Source organism: Accipiter gentilis, chromosome 14 (assembly GCF_929443795.1).
Source record: "Accipiter gentilis chromosome 14, bAccGen1.1, whole genome shotgun sequence".
Lineage (NCBI taxonomy): Eukaryota > Metazoa > Chordata > Aves > Accipitriformes > Accipitridae > Astur > Astur gentilis.
In genome coordinates, this window is record NC_064893.1 from 27264572 (window position 1) to 27284336 (window position 19765).

The window sequence follows — 19765 nt, forward strand, 5'->3', positions numbered from 1 at the left end:
CCCTGCCCCGCCCATCCCGCCCGCACACTGGTAGCCACGCCCCCAGCCTGCTGGTCGCTATGGCACAGCGATGACGCTCTCAGGGCACGCCGGAAGTACGTCACTCCTCCCCCGGAAGTGTGCAGCGTGTGAAGGGAGGCGGACGCGGAAGCGTAGCGCTGCGGGGGGCGAGATGGGATGCGATGGCGGCACCATCCCCAAGCGGCACGAGCTGGTCAAGGGACCCCGCAAAGTCGAGAAGGTCGGAGGGGGCTGCGGGGAGCGCGGCCGGGGGCCGTCGGACCGGCTTCGTGAGCCTGGGCCCTGACCGTGGGCCCACGGCCCGGAGTGGGGGGAGAGAGAGAGAGAAAGAAAGAGAGAGAGAGAGAGAGAGGAGGGGGGTGGGCCCCGCGGAGGCCTGGTTAGCCCTGCGGAGGCCTGGTTAGCCCTGCCCGTCACGTAGTGCCTGCGAGCCGGGCATGGTGCTTCGGCTGCTGGCAGCGTGGGGGAGAACGCCCTCCTGCGCGGCACCGGGCCGGTCTGCCGGTACCGCCGCAGGGTGACTTACTTATCTGTGGCGCTGCCGGCAGCTGCAGTGGAGATCCCGTTGTCTTCTGGAGGGCTTTTTTGGACATAAGTCGTTCTGCTGAACGTTCTGCTGCACGCATGGGGTTTAGCGGCCTCCTTCACCTAGGGTTATGGTGTCTGCCGGTGACACTCTTCATAGGTCGTTTAATAGTGTGACCAGACCGTTGGCCAGTTCTGCATTCCATCTGCTTGCACCCTGAATGTTGCTTGGGCTCTCTTCTTAGAATGTTTTAGGGTAATGGGTATTCAGTGGCGTCACGTGTGTGTATAGGTGGGTGAAGATTGGGAAAAATCTTGCAGCAAGTGGCAGAAAACTTAGGCAAATTATACTTGCTGATGTAAAACAAGTAAATAAAATCCACTTCTTCCCCACGCCTGGCTACCAGGGTAGCTGTGAACCTTGGCCTTTCTTTTATGGCTTAATCTGTCATAAAATTCAGGGGTTCAGGTAGCATCCTGACATCCCTAGGTTAGCTTTTCTTGTTATCTTGTTCCTTGCAGGGAGTGGAACTGGTAGTTGACCCAAGCAGGGGTGAGATGTAGAACGAGAGAGAAGAGGGTAGTGGAGAACATGTGAAGAGCAAAAAAGAATAAAAAGGGAAGGGAACAGGTGGAAGTGGCAAAAAATAAGAAAACTGAGTTAGAGTTAAGAAGGTGGGTCCCGAGGTGCAGAAATGTTTTCAATAGAGGTAGACCCTCAGAACTGGTCATGAATTTTGCTAAAAGGTTTTGCTAAAGTTATTTTACAGATTAGTTCTGAATGCAGAAAGTAGGTTTGGTAAGAGACCTGGGGATTTGATTAATGCTTCAAGTATTATTTGAATTTTATGTTCAAAAAATTTGCAAATATACAAGCTATTTCAAAATCATGAGTATTTTTTTTTCCTTCAGGTTGACAAAAATGCCGAGTTGGTGGCAAGATGGTACTACTGTGCGCTAAGTCAAGAGAAATTACGTCGGCCAATTGTAGCTTGTGAGTTAGGCAGGTATGAATGTTTCCATATAGACCACTATATTAAAAGGTACTAATTTCTAAATAAAAGAACGTTATGAGTATCAAATATCGTACTAAAAATTTTATGTTACAGATTGTATAATAAAGATGCTATCATTGAATTTTTGTTGGACAAGTCAGCTGATAAAACTCCTATGGAAGCTGCATCACATATCAAGAGCATTAAGGTAAACAGGTTGTCTCTTATATTAAAGAGCATCATGAAAAGTAAAAGATGCTACAAAACCTCATTCAGTTTGTGTTCTCACTATATACTAAAATTGTTAAAAATAGTAAACCACAATGAAAAAATCTTAGGGAATGTTATGGCTGAAAAATCATTAGTCAACAGCTTAAGGCTTGCATTTTTATTTTTCAGAATGTAACAGAACTAAACCTTGCAGATAATCCAGCTTGGAGTGGTGACAAAGAGAGTATAAAAGGTGACAAATATGATGACATCCAGTCTGCACGCTTTATATGCCCTGTGGTGGGATTGGAAATGAATGGAAGACATAGGTCAGTAAGCTTCTGGATTTTGCTCTTGGAAGCAAGTACTATGCTAAACTGAGTATAGAGCAGGTAAAAATGCTTGAATCGATAATGTTGCAAATCATGTACTTACTCAAGCCTTTCTGGGGAATATTTGTCCTCATTTCAGAAGGAGGGAGTTCAGGACACTACTAAGGGTCCTTTCATTTCACATTCTAGAGGAGAGATAAAAAGTTAACCCTTTCCTAAATGAATTTATGCGTATAATCAAGAGCAGAGGGCTATGTTTGCAGAGAAAAAGTGGCTAAAAGTTGTCTGGGGGCTAAGCCACGGGAGATTGGATGAGGCCTCCCTTTGTGTCACATCAAGCAATTCTACCTCTCCCTGTGTTAGGATCAGAATGGAGATGGATTGTATATCTCTTCTAATCCTGCAATACTATCTGTTTTTTATTGGGCTGAGGAAGGACATTTCTTTGCATCCAGGTTTTGGCAAATTAGCAATTTATTTTTCTATGTGTGTTAACCCTGATGAGTGAGAAGAGGCCGGGTTCACAGCTTGATAGTTACAAAGTGTTTCTTTCTTCAGAGAGTGATTAGCTGGGAGATATTCAGGTGGAATCAAAGAGAGAACCTGAAAAATAAACCTATTTTTACCAGAGCCACCTTAGTATTTTTTCAGTTCAGTTGAGGGTGATGGACAGGAAAGGATTAACAGTAGCTCTCAGGAAAGGGAGATTACAGGAACTGTGCACATAATTGCTTCACATAGTCTTGCAAGAATCTTCTGTGTGGACAGGAGAGACGTGGGAGCACAGACCCGGGCTAGGGTCACTTGTTACAGCTTTGCTGGAGAGCTTGAGTCAGAGTAAGTGAAACCAATAAGCTTGGTGCAAGGTGGAACCATTCAAATAGTGTAACTTTGTAATAAAACAGATCATGGTGATGATTCCAGAGAAGCCTGTGTGGACCTGTAGCAAGTGTACAAAAACATCTCAAGAGCTTCTGTTTTGCTAAGATCCACTTGAGAGATTGTCGTAAACCTACGCTGAATTATACAGAGAATAAAATAACAAAATACATGTTGTGGTTTAATGTACACAATATTTTTCATTTGATTCATACATAATGCCTGCTTAAAGGTGCTGATACCTTGATTAGCTGCAAGAATTTGTAAGGAGAAAGTTGGCTGTGTCCTGCTAGCCCATTGCAGTGTTGTTTCTGTGACAAATCAGAACTGCGCATACAACTTTTAGACACTGGGTTTCTTAAAAATGATTGTATGTCTTGTCTTTTCTTTGAAGGTTTTGTTTCTTGAGAAACTGTGGCTGTGTGTTCTCTGAACGTGCTCTCAAAGAAATTAAGTCAGAAGTTTGTCACAAGGTGAGTTTTTCTTCAGCTTTAGTAGCAGTGGGGTCATGTATGGCCTTCACAGATAGTTATATAAATACAGGTACATACTTTTGTGTACAGTTGCATTCACACCCGCTATCGTAAATTTTTTTTTTTTATGTGAAGATGCAAATTGAGATGGAACTTGTAAAAATGTGTTACTAAGTAGTTGTAAATATGAGTATTTTTGTTCTCAGGGACAGTTTAATTTTGCAGTAACTACTTTAGAAATTTCATTTTTTCAAATATTTGGTTATAATTTCAGTTTAAAAAAAAGGGTGATTGTTTTTGGTTTGGGGTTTTGGGTATTTAGTTTGGTTTGGTTGGGGGTTTTTTCCTGAAAGCATGTGCTTTGTGTTTTATCAGCGTTGCTCTATGTGTTGAAACTGATTACATTTTCAGCTTCTGTTTTGATCCCTGTATTTTTAAAGGACACTGTTGTCTTTTGGGGGCGGGGGGAGCAACTCTTAATAGAATTTTCAGCAAATACATGAATTATTGTAGAAATTGACTGCATTTCATTTTACAGTGCTGGTTTGATCTCATTATATCAGTTTCTTTGTAGCTAGGGGCAATGATAAAAGTTGCAAATACTCTTTTTTTTTTTTTTTTTTCGATCACTACTTTTATTTATTACCAGTGAGGTTTGTGGTGATAGTTGCCACATTTAGACAGAGTTATTCTTCAGCAAACACCCTGATATTGGATAGAACATTTGTATTAAGACCTGTGAAGGAAAAAGCTTTCTTGGTCAGTTGTTGCAGGTGATGTGGAATATTGTTAATTAGGTTTAGCCTCGTATTGCTGCATTCAGTGCTAATTTTGTTCTGTAGAATACCAGTTTAGTCCTAATGGCTCTGCTTTGCTGTTGGCAGATACTAATTTATTTTTAATGATTTTTTTTTGTTTTCATCTAAATTTTTGCTGATAGATGGATGTAACTTGATTATTAAATGCAGGAATTAAAAGTTTTGTCCATGGTTTGGCCAGTCTGGTAATCTTATAAAAACTAAATGAATCCCATGTGTCTTCTGGATTTTTTAATAATCAGTATTTATCATAGCCTCATATTTGCAAGCAACTATTTTCACGTACATGTGAATTATTCACAGTATTCAGAAGGATGCTTCTAGAAATAATGAGGTGGATCTAACACAATCTAGTCTGTCATCATTTCATTATTGGATTTTGGTGCACAAAGACAATGGTAACGAGCTGGGAGAATGTGTTTTAGTCCAGATTTCCTTTGATTAAGGTCGAAGAGTGATTTGGTAGATTTTTGGGTATACACTGATAATGTTCTCATTATGTATTCAGAATCAAGAAGGGGACCAGAACTCTCCTGAATAGGATCGTGAGGAACTGTTTGCCATGCTTTCTGGTAGCTAACAGTTTGTTTATATCCAAAGCATTAATTAGCAGCAGTCCCCCAGCACATTCTATCTTTATATACCAATGGGGCATGCAGTAAAATGAACTAGAACTAATGAAGAAGGAGGAAAATGAAGTGTTGTGTATTGTACATATGCTAGGATTAGAAATTGTTTATTAATAAATAGAATCTTCTTCTGGTACATGTTTTTTGAAAATGCAAAAAATTTCTAAACTGTTGTGGATGGCCATACGTATGTTTCTACTGGTGCTAACTACTGTATTTTAAGAATTACAGTATGTTTTTTTGAACCAAAATCCAACCTGTGGGATCCATGTGGGCCACAGCGTTGGTTTTTTTCTGGCTTTGCCACCTTCTGTCTGCCAGTGTGTGCCCAGGTGCCTGCCACGTCTGTGTGTGTGGAGGCATTGTTACGTGACTTTGGAGAATGACGTGATGAGAGCAGTTCAAAAAGAACAGTTCTGTATTTGCTTGTTTACACTGTGTATTCAGTCTCTCTTCAGCTAGCAGAATCTGTGTTTTCACTTCATCCCAGGGGACAAGTTTTATAGCATGGATGTAATCTTGGAGAAGTGTCAATCTAGGAGCTATGTGGCAGTTCTTTTCTCCACTACTGTGAAATTCAGGAAAGCTCTTTCAAAACAAGCTGCTATTGTGCATTAATTTTGCCCGTGAGCCTACAGAGCTATCTTGATAGTCTGCTAAATTGTAAACAGCAACGGCTTCCCAAAAGACTCTGTCAAACAGATGCTGTAATTGTGCAGTGAAAACATTCACCAGAGAATACAGATATCCAGCAGCCCAAACAACAGTTCTGCAGTCCTCACCTTCATGCTCATATACTTCAAACTAGATTATCTGAACTAGATAATGTGTATTTACATACTACAAGATGCATATCACAAAATGTTGAGCTTCATGAAACTGTACGAAATTACTTTCCTGTGCTCAGAGCAGAGGATTGCAGAGGATTGCTTCCTTTCCATGCCTTCTGGCTTGGCTCATGGGAATGCTTACCACTTTGTGAGAAGTTCCACAGACAGCTGTCTCGCTGCTCGATTTTCTTCGCAGTTTTTTTCTGTGGCAGCTCATACAAGAAGTAGAGCCATCTGTTTGTGCAGTGATATGCAGATCATGAAATAAGCGTTTAGGAAAAATTGAATGCATATGCAGATTTTGTCTAATTCAAGGAAATAGAAAGATGAAGAATTCAGCATTCCTTGTTTTATCTCAACAGTACTTGCTGTAGTACTAGATTTTGAAAGGCATTATGGAGTCTAGGTACAGGGAGGATGAAGCAGTCTTTCTATCAGAGTTCTCTTTCAAAAAAACATACTTTGTCTCAACAGAAACTTTACATGAAGAGCTGACAATATTAAATCCCCACATATTTATCTGCTTTTACTGGAATTGTTAAAAAGACTGTACTGGTACTGGGGAAAGACAAGAACGTGAGAGGAAACTGTCATGGATGGAGGACTTTTAGTAATGCAACTGTAGTTAATGTGTGAGGGCTGTTTTTAAGTGACTTGCTTCCCTTGGAAGTAAACTGTTCTTTCTTGCTTCACATCTTAAGTAGCAGTATACTGAAGGATTCAAGTTAAAAAATGGCATTAAAATCTGAAAACTCTTAAGGCAAACAAACAGTCAGATACTGTAGCAATGTTGAGAAATTGTCTCTTACTGCCCAAACGGTAAATGCTTTGAACTGTCTTGCCAAAATAGAAAACTCCCTGGCCAAAGATTTTTTGAAAGGCCAATGAGAATTTTTTAGTGGTGGTTTATGTTGGAGAGTGAGCTTGTTAGATGAAGTGTTTGGGACAAATTTTGAAGCTTCTAACTATTTAGGCTGAAAAGAGTTGAAAAAGAGCTTTGTCTAAAACATAGCAACTGTTTACAATGAATACAAATAAAACTTACGATACCTTTTTACACAAGTATATTTCGTTTGAGCCATATTTTTGAGGTTTCGTACAGTAAGAAGAGAAAATTTAAACTATCAGTATTAAGTGACATGCTAAAATGTGCAGCATAGGACTTTAAATCAGCAGGCAGAGAAACAACTTTGCTTTCAGGTAACAGAGTTTGGGGTTGTAGCAGAAGCCCTGAAGATTCCTGTTCTTCAGGAGGAATTATATGTGATGTGGAAACTGTCAGTTTAAAATTTGCACTTTTGAATAGGATGTTCTCACCTATTGCTGTGTTTAATTCTCCAACAGACTGCTAAAATTAAAAAGAACAAGCAAGACCATTTCTACTCACTGTTTTTGTACTTGATGGTATCTTGAAGGTTATAAGTTAGCGCTAATCTATGTTGGTCTGTAGATTTTGGTAGGGCCCAAAGTGATTAAATGTTTTGGAACTTCTGTTCTAACTGGCTTCCTGATTCTTGCATGGGCAATCTTTGGTGCCTGCTTGTTTGGAAGTCTGCTATTTGACAAAAATTATGCTTTTAGAAAGCATTTTTAGAAATGATGGAATAAAAGAATCACCTAGCAGTGTATACCACCTATTTAACCTCACTTTTGGGGGGTTGAAAAAGGCACCATTACCAATTATTATTTTTTTTTATGTTGACTCTCCTGTCTGAGAAGTAACTGTTGGTGTAATAGTACACTAGAGGTAGTTTGGAGACAGGGTAGTGGTTATTGAATCTGTGGTGGAAGTCCTTCTGGGAGTTCAGGTAGTCACTCTGGAAGTTAAGGACAAGATTACATTTTAAAAATGTAATTTCTTGTATCCATTTAAAATTTATTTTGCAATTGTTTTCAGAGTCAACAGACTCTAATACACACTTGAAATAGTATCCTAACTATTAAAGTCCGTGCCATATAAAACACTTGATCAAATGTTTAACTTAGATACAGAGCTATTAAACATGTGCCTTGGGCTTTTTGAAATAGAAATTGTGCATACATCTTTCAGATACAGTTAATGTGTGTGCAGTATGTTATAGAGCATAGTGTTTCTTTGAACAAGGTCACATTGACACTATATGCTCTTAGATCAACAGTCACCAAAAGTTAGTAAACATTGGTTGCTGAGATCTAAAAGTTGTGATCGATCTACTCATAACATGGTAACGCATACAGAACTTAATGAACGCTTTTTATGTTTGTTTAAGTGCTCTCAGCTTCTGCAGTTTTATTACTTAATTTTTTACTGTTGTTAGAAGTAAAAAATCATTCAAGAATATAACGTGGTTAAGGTCACTCAGAACAATGAGTAGAATAGTGTTTCTTAATGATTGAGAATGGAGTGTTTTAATTATGATTTTCCTGGGGGTTTTATGCGTGTAAAATTTTGTTTAAAATACTAAATCCTTTAAGGAAGGAGGATCACATTCCAATGATTTTCCTGGATTGATGTGGGTAAAGTCATACCTAAATTGTATTTTAAGAGGGCTTTTTGTGCAGATTTTTTTTTCCCCAGTTTGACTGGTTCAGTTTCTCCAAAACAAACCCATGTTATTTAGCACCTTGCTATTGAATTTTTCCTTTTAATTCAATTCAGAAGTGATACACAACAATAGCTCTGTGTGATGGTGACGAAAGGTGAAAGCTACATACTGGATTTGCTGCAATGATGGTAACAAGGAACATTCCATTCACATTTTAAAAGAGAACATGGAGTGGATAAATGCTGGCAGTGCCTTACAGTGGATTGGGTGTGGTTTGGAGATAAATTAATTATGAATATTGCTATGATTCATACATGCCAGAGACCCATTAGCTTCAGTAATGGTTTTCAGAGGGACTGTCAACATGCTCAGTGTGAGCATGCTGCATGGCCTTTGGTTTTTTTCCTGCCTTTTTTCCCCCTTTATTTTCCTCCATAAAAAAAACATGTCCAGCAATATTTAGCCACAAGATAAGTCCTGGATTGTACATGAAACTGAGTACAGGCCTTTGGGTTGCATTTGTAAGTTTCTGTAAATAAATAGGGACCAGATGGTCTGTCTTTAGGTTAAAGTTCGTTTGAAAGAAATTATGTTTCCAAGAAACTCGTGTGGGAAAATGAGCAGTACAGTTCCAGGAACCTGGGAATAAGTTTGTAATAAGAAACTTTCATGTTCTATTGTTGGGTCATTTGTTGATTCATTTGATTTGGGGGGGGGGAAACACTTAAATCTGTAAGTCAGTGTTCTTGTAAAAACTGAGTGATATTTTGGGTGCATATTGAAGCTTACATCTAAATTGCTCCTAGACATTTCTTTTTAATTTGTAGTTTCTAACCAAGTGAGCTTATAAGTAACAAGATATATCTTATTAGTTCCCATCAGAGTTCATGCAAAATAATTGGGAGTTTATTTGGGTTTACTGGAATGAAATTTCCATCTGCATTCTTGCCAACATACTTCTAAAGGAGGATGGATGAACAGTCTGAAATCTCACAATTCAGGTTTCTCCTAGTCTCTTTCTGTCAGTAGCACCTAACTAAAGACCTCTGGAGACAGGGTGTAGAGATGGTCTTGTAAGACATTATTTAATCCCATGGAAGAGTTGTCATATTGTATGAAAAACTACCACCTATATTCTCTCTGTTCCCATATATTCCCCCAGTCTTTTTGGTTGTAAGAGTCCTGAAGAGGAAAGAGCAACTCTTGCCTGGAAAAGGGCTGGATCCTTGTTCTTTTTTTATTACTGTTCCCTGGTTTTGCCCGTGTTTGTGTTGTGTTGTGTTGAAAGCCATATGGTAGACCAGTGAGTGCTGCATTTGGTCTGCAGAGGGTTTGGGAAATGAGATGCTTGTCCTGGTTGCTGCTAGGTGTTATCTCTTATTGCTGCAGACTGTTGCAAGGTTCAGGGAAGTTCTGTTTTCCCTCAGTCAGGTACACTGGGATTGAAAGGTGGCTTTTCACTCAGTTTTCCTTTGTTCCCTGGCCTCAAATTTCCCATGTCTCCTTGCCCTAAACCCCTGCAGAGACTCAGAAACGGGGACTTAAAGGTAAACATGCATTGCAGGATCCCTACTACTGTTCATGGCACACACACCCCCTTTTCATTAGGAGCAAAGCCTCAGTAGTGCAAGAGTGATGTTGCCATGCTACACAATGAAATTAGAAATGCAGCTGGCCATGGAAAAAAAAAAAAAAAAAACACAAGAAAACAAACAGTGAAATGGACTGTCTGAAACTGGTTGTCACTTGCTTATCTACAAGCTCTGAAATTTTAGCATGAACTTCCATTACTCAAAATAAGCTATTTCATAAGACATACACTAGACATAACTTTAACTTGTGCTCTTCATATTTTATCTTTGTTCAGTCATTGCTTCCATTTTATTATTTTCATACCAGTTAGTCCTTTTTCTGGCTGCAGACATGAGGAATATGTATTTTTCTAGTTAAATAAGTCACTTAAAGGGTTATGAACTTCCCCCATGTCTTCAGTAAATTATAGACTTAGGCATGTCATTTTCTTTGAGAATCAACCCATCAGTAGTTGTTGTTCTTTATTTTATTGTAATAAATAAAAACTTTATTTCACTGGCAGACTGGTAGTACAGTGTTGTGCTTACTCTCATGCTGTAATGCATAGAGTGAAGTCTATGGCTAAAAACCTTAATGGTTTCTATCAGTGTTTTGAACACTTGTTTAGATATTAGTTAAGCTCAAACATTCAGCTTCATGTTGAAGTAGTTCTCTTCCTGAAAACGCCAGTGATCTTCAATTGGGACTTTTGCCTGGTGCAGTACTTTAAGCCTGTAGCGTCTCTCTAGGCAGTCCATAACAAGTGGATATGTTGCAGGCTCAAATTTGTTGGCAAACAGATGAGGTGACTCAATAATCCACTGCAAATCCCCTAGTCCATAGACACAAATGTCTCTGATGTAATGACCTGCAAAAACAAATTGAAGGTATCTGAAAACAGCAGAAAGCTGAACAGAATTATTTTAAAAAAACAGTTTCACTCTGTAGTGTTACTAACAAAAATTACCTTTTGATTTCACATAGAAGATCACTGAAATATATCTGGAGGATAAAGTTAGATTTTAAAGATAAAGGCGAGGGTTTGGTTTTATATTTTACACAAGTGAATGCGTGTTACCTCCAGCTGCTTCATTGACATGTTGCTCTGCTTAATATTGTGTCTTGTAGTTGGGCATGCTGAAGTTCTGATCTCTTCTATTTGGATACCTCTGTAATCGTGCAGTACTTCACTGTGCTGAGTTTATACAGTTACATATTTTAAATTTTTTTTGCATGCTTTACACATGGTCAGCACTATTCTCCTTTTTTATCTCTATCTTCTTTTTATCTTACCTTCTTTAAATAGAAGAGATTTAACCCAGGGTTGATGAAAGTGACAAACTTGCTTGTCAAGTAAACCCCCTACTCTTCACTGAAAACTGATCAGTCAAGTTAATGCATTGGTAATTGGAGGTTGAAAGAATGGTTGTCAGTATATGGATACTGTGACAATCTATGCAAGAGTATATCGGAAGCTATTTAGATTGTATACAGTGGAGTAATTTAGTAGGGTGGCTTGCTGTTTTACTTGATACTTCCAAAATAAAATATATATGACCACTGAGGCACATTTCATAGCTAGTTTAAAGCATAATATATAATTTGCAATGAATTCTAGTCAATGAATCAAATTTGAATTCATGATCAAAATTCACATTACCTTTGCAGCCGTTGTGTATGGTTCCTTCTTGATCTTTCCATTTAATGGCCCGTATGTTTCCTTCCCAGTCTGCATTGGGTGTAGCCCCTGGAGCATCTTTAAAAACAAGGTTCTGATAAGATTTCTTTCTACTTATTACAGGGAAATTTTTCACTGCTGAAGACTTTTTAAATATAGCCACATTAAGTATTTATTTACAGTTACTTACATCATATGAACAGGCATCATTCTCAGTTTTATTGTTTTTTTTTATCTCTTGAGACCATGAGTTTTCATGTAGCAAAAAAATGGTAGTCTTCTTAAATCGACATTTTTCTAGCCTTGTAGCTAATGGTCTGCACCATAAGTAGTACTTTTCTGGAATCAAGCTTTGTTTCTCAGCCATCAGGAGATGTGACTTTTTGAAATGGTAGCATCAAGGCTGGAGAAATTACTATATTTATGCAGTGCAACTCAATTAGGTGGTGGTGGTAAGCTCTGAATTGGAGCTCAGTAGCTCTCCGTGTCAGAGACCTTACAACACTATTGGTCCAGGGGTTATTCATAGTAGAAATAACATACATCTTACCATTTAAACGATTCAGTGTGACCCAGTAGTGTTCATCCGGACTGTACGTGTCTCTTGACCATTCAAGCAAATCTTTTGCACGTGCATCAGTCAATATAAACTCTACAAATTCTTTAGTGAGTATGTAATAGGCACTACCAAAATATATTGTCAAATTATATGGAGGTTTAGCTTTTATATTCTTTGTTGGATACACGTATGACATTCCAGAATGTACATATTCTCTGTAACTAACCTCTGTCCTGTGTTTCATGTGAAGTGGTTGGACTACCCCAGGAGTCATATTTTTACCATTCCATTTACTTTTGATGTATTGTATAATGTCTTTGTTTGTTTTAATGGGATAATCTTGACCACATAGATTAATAACATAATTCCACTGAATTTTGGAATGAGCTAGATCTCTCATGCAATTAATATCAGCTTGTAATCTTGAAAATCCTGCGTAAACAACGCTTTCTCTTTTTGAGGAAATAAAAATATTTTCAAAGCAATTAACAATGTTTTCTACAGCAGCTTTATAATCTTTTGGTGACTTTTCATCAACATGTATGCAGTAAATATTCTGAGGCATATAAATAGCTCTTAGCAGCTTTACAAACATTTCCAGCTCCTTGTGAATTGTGATAATGTATGCCAATGAGAAATTTCCCTCTTCATCTGACAGTGGTCTTGTGATGAAATGCAGAGTCTTCAAAACCATGGAGCAGTTGCATGAAGTCTGAATGCAGCTGAGTGGTTTAGGTTGGTGGGTATTCTGACAAAAGTTTCCAATTTTAAAGGCAGCAGTTTTCCCCATAAAAAGAGCTGAACAAAGTTCATCTGGGTAAAAACCACACTCTGCTATATTTGCATTAAATTTTTGTTCATTTGGCTCTTCAGAAAGCGTATCCTTTAGGTAGATAAAAGTGTAGATGAACATACAGACAGCAATGCACACTAAAAATCCTGATTTTGTTGCATCAAGTGGGTTCATCTTTTATTTTCCAGATACTGTCTTCTCATCATAGTTCAATTAAACGTTCAGATTTTCTGAAAGGAAAAGTGAGATAAAGAGAGGGAGAGAACCTTTTTGTCTTTTTAATAGATTACATGTTAGTGATGCATTTATGAATGTTGAGATTACTCTCTTCCCAGTTACTAAGAGGAACTCTCTGTGCTCATGCTCATGCTGCAGTGTACTTAGCCACTGAAAACGGTACTTGCAGAACCACAAAGCAGTCTTTCTAGGACAAACAAAATTGTCCAAAGAACCCAAAATGGCTTTGTACACTTCATTACTTGAGCAAGCGGGGGCCTAGCCCATCAGATAGAAGTTTCTTCTACTTTGAGGCAATGTATGTGCCAGTAGGTGACACCAGTGCCATAGGTTGGTGAAGGTCTAGCTTTAGAATAGGGAAGGTGTGTGAGCACTGAGTGCTGAGGGGTGGCTGCTGCTGATATTTCCTTAAGGCCTGGGAAACCTTAAGTTCTGCCAGAGGACCAGAATTCAGTAAATTAAATCAGCAGAAAATGTATTAAATAAACAAAAATAAGAGACTAAAATGTAATCCACAAAATCCACTGGTTTTTATCCTTATAAAGTCAGCAAATGCTTCTAACTCTGAGAGATATTTTTTTCTTTTTTTTTCCTCTGACATCTTTGTATTAGTGCTTTGGAAAATGGAACATGTGGACAACGCTCATTTCTTATTTTTAGCATGTGTGCATAGCCTGAGATAACTACACTACTGCCAGTATTAGCATTCAGAGATAACTGTGTAATTTACATCACTATCAGCATAGGCTTTTTCCCATTGTGATTTTTTTGTTATGTTATGTATACTTTGTTGAAAAGTCAGAAGAATGAGTGCAGCAGTCCTGAATCCCACAGCAATTACATGAAGTCTTTATCCTTGAAGCATTTGGTATAGAACTTCCTAGAGAAAATAGCAGGGCTGGGGGAAGGGTTCATCAACTGCCATTAAGCGTAACAGTTAAATTAAGAAAGATTTTATTTTTATTTTAAAGAAAATTAATTTTCTCTTATTTAATGAATTTGGTTTTAACAAAATTTGTATTTCACCTGTAGTTCATGCTTTGCAGCTGTCAACATCACAACATATTTGGTTTTACATAGGAACAGAGAACAAGCATATTTTTATAAAGGTAGTTTCTTTATAGGGATGCTATTGTGGTTAGAAGGCTCTTGGTTTTCATTAGAAAGAAATGGAAAATACTTTTTTAATGAAAACTCAGTACGCATCTGTCTTAGAAGCTTGAAAATAAAGAAGGCACCATAGTTAAAGTAGAAATGAGGCACAGAATTTAAAAAGCACTAAGAATACAGAATTTGAACTAAGAGAATGGACACTCTATATTATCACAATTTAAAAGTCTTATTAGGCTCTTGGGAAAGAATGTATTTATCTTATTGTCCTTACTGGTAAGCACTGCATTTCATGCTGGAAGAATGCCTCTTTTCCACTTAGCATTCCAGAAAGTGGAGTTGTATGTTAGGTGGAGGGTTCATCCATTTTGCTTGTGTGTTCTGTCAGCAGTGCTCTTCAGTCTGCATTGAATGCACAGGCCAAAGAAAAATATTAGGAAATCAGGTCCCAGGAGGATATTTTTTTCTTCACAGCTCCTAAGGGATACATTTACTGCGTAAACAAGCTTGATGTGAGTCTGTCATCCATTTGAACGAAAAGCTTCAGCAAATCAAATCCATGTCAACCTTTCAATATTGTGTGGAATGGAGGAGAAAAGGAATGCCATAGAAAGGTGAAAGCCAGGATTTTTGCAGTAAAAATGAAATACGCCAGTGCTGTAGCTTGCTGACATCTGACTACCAGACCTAAGAATAGATTTGCATAAGGGCCATTATGTACCTGATAGCAGAAGTTAGGGAGAGGGAGTGTCTGTTGGGGAAGCACTGATGTTTGTGGACCTGGAGTCAGAAAAACGGTTTTATTCTGAGTGAATAATTACTGGAGGAGCATTGAGGTTCTGAATTAGTGAACGTGATGAGATCTCTATGGTATGTCATGGGGAAGGTTCATTCTGGACATAAGAATTACACTGAAGACACTGGGCAGGTATAGAAATATTTGGGACTTTATACCTGCTTAGAATATAGAACATCTGTACAGAATGAGTGCACTCATCAGGTTTTTTTCCTTAAATACATCTTTGTGGACAGGTTGCAAAGGATAGTTCCCTAGCGAATCAAGCTACAACCTGTTTGTTTCATACACTTAAATTTTTATTACCCTTCCAATAATAGGTTTTGGGTTGTTAAGTGTTTACTATGGATTTTTCCTATCGAACTGTGTGGTATCTAGAAGCTGTATTTTATATGGTAGCATAAAAGTACACAAACACCCCATTATCAGGTAAGAAGAAACAATTCCTTCTCCAGTGTTAACATGTTTCTGGGGAATGACTAAATGATGAAGTCTTGCCTACAAGAACAGAATTTGACATCTTACAGCCTCAGGGTATATTACAGAATGAAAGCATTGGCTTTTTGGTAGCGTTTTACCGGATTTAGAGCTAGAATTGCAGCTGTTAGTCCCATTGTGTATGAAATTTGCCACTTAGAAGAAGCCTTTAGCCCCCTACGCTATTGTCTGCTGTCAAGGACTGTGCTACCGTATTTCGTCCTGCCCTTGAAGAGCAAGATGTCATATTGTTGAGAAGATCCACTGTCCAGGCATAACCCAGTCTTGCCTTTTAGTTTTATTATGCAGGGGTGTTGTTATAGGCATTTATTGTTATCAGAATGTCTCTCTGAAACTCAACCTTTTTTCTATGTTATGGGTAGGTTTTTGAAGTTGTCTTAATTTTTAGGAGTCCTGAGAGTAGAGCATTTGACGTTCTTTGAAAAACAACCTGTTTGTAGGGATTTTCAGGCACCTTTGTGGCTGCATTATGGATGTTAACAGAAAATTGTTTTTGTAAGCCTAAGCTCTTCCACCTCAATTAAAAAGATAAACTCTAGAGAAAAGTGGAATTATGTTTATGCCTGAAAATAAGCCTGTGAAGAAATACCTCAGGTCATCAAGACCCCATTAGCTATATACTTTGCTGTGCATTTCATAGTAACAAATCATTTTACAATTCACTTTTTCTTCCTGCCATAGGATTTTGGACTGCATCATTGCACCTCTAAATATTCTGTTTTGTCTGTACTCCTTCTATTTGCTTAATATTAAAGTTTAGATAAAATTTAGTCTGTATGACTTCATAATTCAGTGAAACAAATGACTTGGGAATACTTCATCTTCTAATAAAATGGTTAAAGGGCATTAACTCCTTATTTCCAAATCTTTTTATGTCTTTTTTTTTTTTTTGTCTGACAGGTGTCTATGGAGGCATTAGTGTAGACATTTTATGAGCAAGTGAATACTAATTCGGTCCTTTAGAAAATTAATGTTAAAATCAGCATTTTTAACTGCTTTTTACTTTGCTTTGCTTTTTGCTCAAGCCTGGGTAGGTATGCCAAGCCTGCTTCTGTGTTGTGACATGGATCAAGTGAAAGAAAAAAAATTATCATCGGACCAAATTAATACTGCCTTAGAAATTTTAAATCATTCTTACTTAAAAATATTGCATTGGCATTTACTGATATATATTCAACAGATTTATGGAGGTTTAGTTGTTCATCTTTGCTATTTTTTATTTTCCTCTTAGGTTTTTTTTTTTTCCTTGTGTATTTGACCTCATAACAATTGAAAACAAATGCTATGAAAACTATTTAAACCCTTAAGTTATAGGGCTGTAAAAAAATTAAGTTGCTTGCAACAGAGCATAACAAGTATTTATAAGTATTGTGATTTTTATAATACAAACAACAGCAGTAGTAATGACCTCCATCCTACTGTACGTCTATGACAAAGTAAAAAAGAAAAAATTGCAGATTTGAGTATTTTTTAAGTGAAATGGTCTTTCCAAAGTGAAAATATTTGTCACTTTACAAAAATTAAAATGTGTTTGTGTTTTAATAAAGATAAAGCAAAAACCTGAAGTCCTACAATCTAATTTATTCAGTCTTACCTTATACAAAATTAGCCAGGAGACGGCAGCATAATAAAAATAGAGAGTCCCATTGTCCTTCAGCAGAATTCAGACAGCATTTTTCATTCTGTCGCTTGTATGGAGATCTCGCATAAGTAAAAGGGGTTAAACATTAACGTGAATGTTTTCATTTAAGACTTCGTCTGGCTTCCTGCAATGCTTAGCATATTTATTCTGCAGTAATGCTGTTTGGCTTCAGAAATGTCCTCTGCTTCACAATAATGAGAGAAAACTTGAGCTTCTCCAAATTCTGTTGCCACTCTGAGACAGCCTTTAAAGGGCTGAAATCAGACTTTCAAATATGTAGAGTACATTGCTGATGATTATAAATAGTATTGCTTTACCTCACAGGCTTTAACCTCTGCACTGCTAACGGAGCATGCTGGATGATGAGAACTGGAAAGGAAACGAGCCCTCTCCTCCTCTTCCTCCTCCTCCTCCTCCTCCTCCTCCTCCCCCGGTTCTTAACTGTTTGCCTGCTGAAACTTTCCAATTTGCAGCAAATAAGTATAGCAAAGAATTGCCTCTGGTTATTTCTAGTAGCTGGAAGTTTAAAAGGTAGTAAATGAAATATCTCCTTCCGAAGCTGAATGTTTACTGTGTTACTACTGTTATAAAGGTTCTTGGGGTTTTTAATAAGTGGGAAGTTAGCAGCTTAAATTTACTGGAATTGGGAAGCTTTTGGGGTTCTAGAAATGAGTAAGAAGGCTGGTGTATTTTGGACACATTCAGATGAAAACAGTGTGCTGGTCAGAAATAAATAGAAAAAAAACCTCAGTAAATTAAGGCACAGCTGCAGGTATGGCAGATACAAAATGATCACAGACTGTAAGGGAAGCTCTGTAAATAGAGGCTTCTGCTTGGACAGTATTTTTGTAGTAGGTGCTACAACTTCTGAGTAAAAGTACACATTCTGTGAATTAGTGTGTAGGAGACTTTCCACCCTTCCCAAGTTATCATTTACTCTTTGACCTATTGTGTGTCTGAGTAGGGTGGCAATGTCAAAAATTGTGTTCATCAAATCTTACAGTACTGAACTTCTAAGGAATAAACCTCTGGAAGAGTACCTCTCTTGAGATGTGTTTTTAGTTAACTGTTACAAGAGACAATCTTTAATACACGAGTTTGTGTGGCTGGTAGATGAATGGCGATATGGTCCTTGGTTGAATAGGATGTCTGTTCAATCCTCTTTCTAAATACTACCCTGTTTAAAGAGGGACAATCAGGTTGTGGTCATAGATGTTCCATAATCTGGTGGGAATTGTTCTGGAAAAGTATTCATGTCTTTATGCATTTCCTAGTAGTGGTCATATTTAGGAGGACTGCAGGAGTTAACTTACTGTTGATAATTTGGGAAAGAGGTTTCAGGTTTCTCATAAGACATTAAACTGTAACATTGATGTAAATCTTTAGATATGAAAACATGTTTGTTGATTATTTGTATTATATTAAGACTGGAGTAGTCATGGATGGAACTACATTTCAGATGCTGTACAAAAAAAATATCACTGTCAAAAGTAGTTTACAGCAAGAAATACAGTACAAACATATTCTTATGTAGCTGAAACTTAAGAAGAACCGTAAACTTTAGAATTCAGGAAATCATCTTAAACCAAGATTTCATTATTACTAAAAAAACTCTTATATTTTATTCTCTAAGAAAGATAAGAAGCTACCCTACTATATTAAAATTACTTGAAATTTAAATGGTCTTCATTATTGGAAAAAGTGATTTCACTATTTCTTTTGCTGGTCTGTTTAAAAGATCATATTTATACCTAAGCTAATATGTCTCTTACAGCTCATAATACCTTTATTGTTCTAATGATTTTAATTCTTTGGGTTCTTGGTTTTGTTTTTTTGTAAAGCTGGGGGTTTTTTGTGTGTGTATTTATGTACATACACATGGGATATGTAGGGTACATAATTTTGAGTATCAGATTTTGAAGACTTTTTGATCATACCTGCACACCCTTTAAATTATTATTGATGCAAGCATGTTAAGCCATTTAGATATAAGCAGTTTTGAACACGCTTTTATAATTGGACCCTGAAAGGGCTTTTAGACAAAAATCAAGCCTCTTGTCCAGCATCTCCTTTGGTTAATGTCCCACACTAATTACAGATTGAATCTTGCATTCAGATCTGCCAGCTGCTGTTCCAGTGCTTTTGTCTGTTTCAAAGTAATTTTCAAGTTCAATCTCATTTAGGAATGTCTTATGCTGCAAAAACTGCTAGGTGCTGCAAAAACATCAAGGAACTACAAGAAGTACCTTCATATATATTTAAAGTCCCAATATAAACAAGGTACAGCAAGGGGAGACCCTGTGATAATCACAAAACAAAAATTGCCCCAGAACACCTTAATCTGAAGGAACAATCCTACTGAAATTGCAAAACTGAAATTTCCTTCTGCTTTTTATCTCAGTATTTCAAAACGTTGAGATAGAAATCTTCCCTTTTTTGCATGAAGGGTTACTGAGCTTTTTAAAAAATCAGAATTAAAGCTTTGTATCCAACAGTATCAACAATTAAAAAATGTTTGTTTCACATGTATGATGCAACAACAAATCATACCTGCTGGAGTTAGTGACACCTGGGAATGTGGAGTTGGTTCTATGCCTGTAACTTGCTGTACTTAAGGTATGTTTAGAAGGGTTTGGTCTCCTG

At 37.5% G+C, this 19765-nt stretch overlaps 2 protein-coding genes across 7 annotated transcripts in view; one reads left to right on the top strand and one right to left on the bottom strand.

Moving 5' to 3' along the window:
* Positions 1–105: 105 nt before the first annotated feature.
* RTF2 (replication termination factor 2) overlaps positions 106–19765 on the top strand; it is a 30696-nt gene continuing 11036 nt past the window's right edge. For both annotated transcript variants that reach the window (XM_049817180.1, XM_049817181.1), the window contains exons 1-5: positions 106–241; positions 1459–1553; positions 1656–1749; positions 1941–2080; positions 3357–3435. In XM_049817180.1, coding sequence (XP_049673137.1) covers positions 173–241; positions 1459–1553; positions 1656–1749; positions 1941–2080; positions 3357–3435 — 477 coding nt within the window. In that variant the 5' untranslated portion in view covers positions 106–172. The remainder of the gene's footprint in view (positions 242–1458; positions 1554–1655; positions 1750–1940; positions 2081–3356; positions 3436–19765) is intronic.
* On the bottom strand, positions 3599–18127 carry LOC126045732 (beta-1,3-galactosyl-O-glycosyl-glycoprotein beta-1,6-N-acetylglucosaminyltransferase 7-like). 5 transcript variants are annotated; one of them, XM_049817173.1, is made up of 5 exons: positions 17075–18127; positions 14461–14588; positions 12038–13069; positions 11470–11565; positions 3599–10677 (listed from the first exon to the last, which is right to left on the bottom strand). In XM_049817173.1, the coding sequence occupies exons 3-5, from the start codon at positions 13011–13013 to the stop codon at positions 10451–10453; spliced, it is 1299 nt and encodes a 432-aa protein (XP_049673130.1). In that variant the 5' UTR covers positions 13014–13069; positions 14461–14588; positions 17075–18127; the 3' UTR covers positions 3599–10450. The 5 variants fall into 5 exon arrangements, 4 of the variants coding, with proteins under 4 accessions (XP_049673130.1, XP_049673131.1, XP_049673129.1 ...); XM_049817174.1 differs by lacking the exon at positions 14461–14588; XM_049817172.1 differs by having other exon boundaries at positions 12038–14588.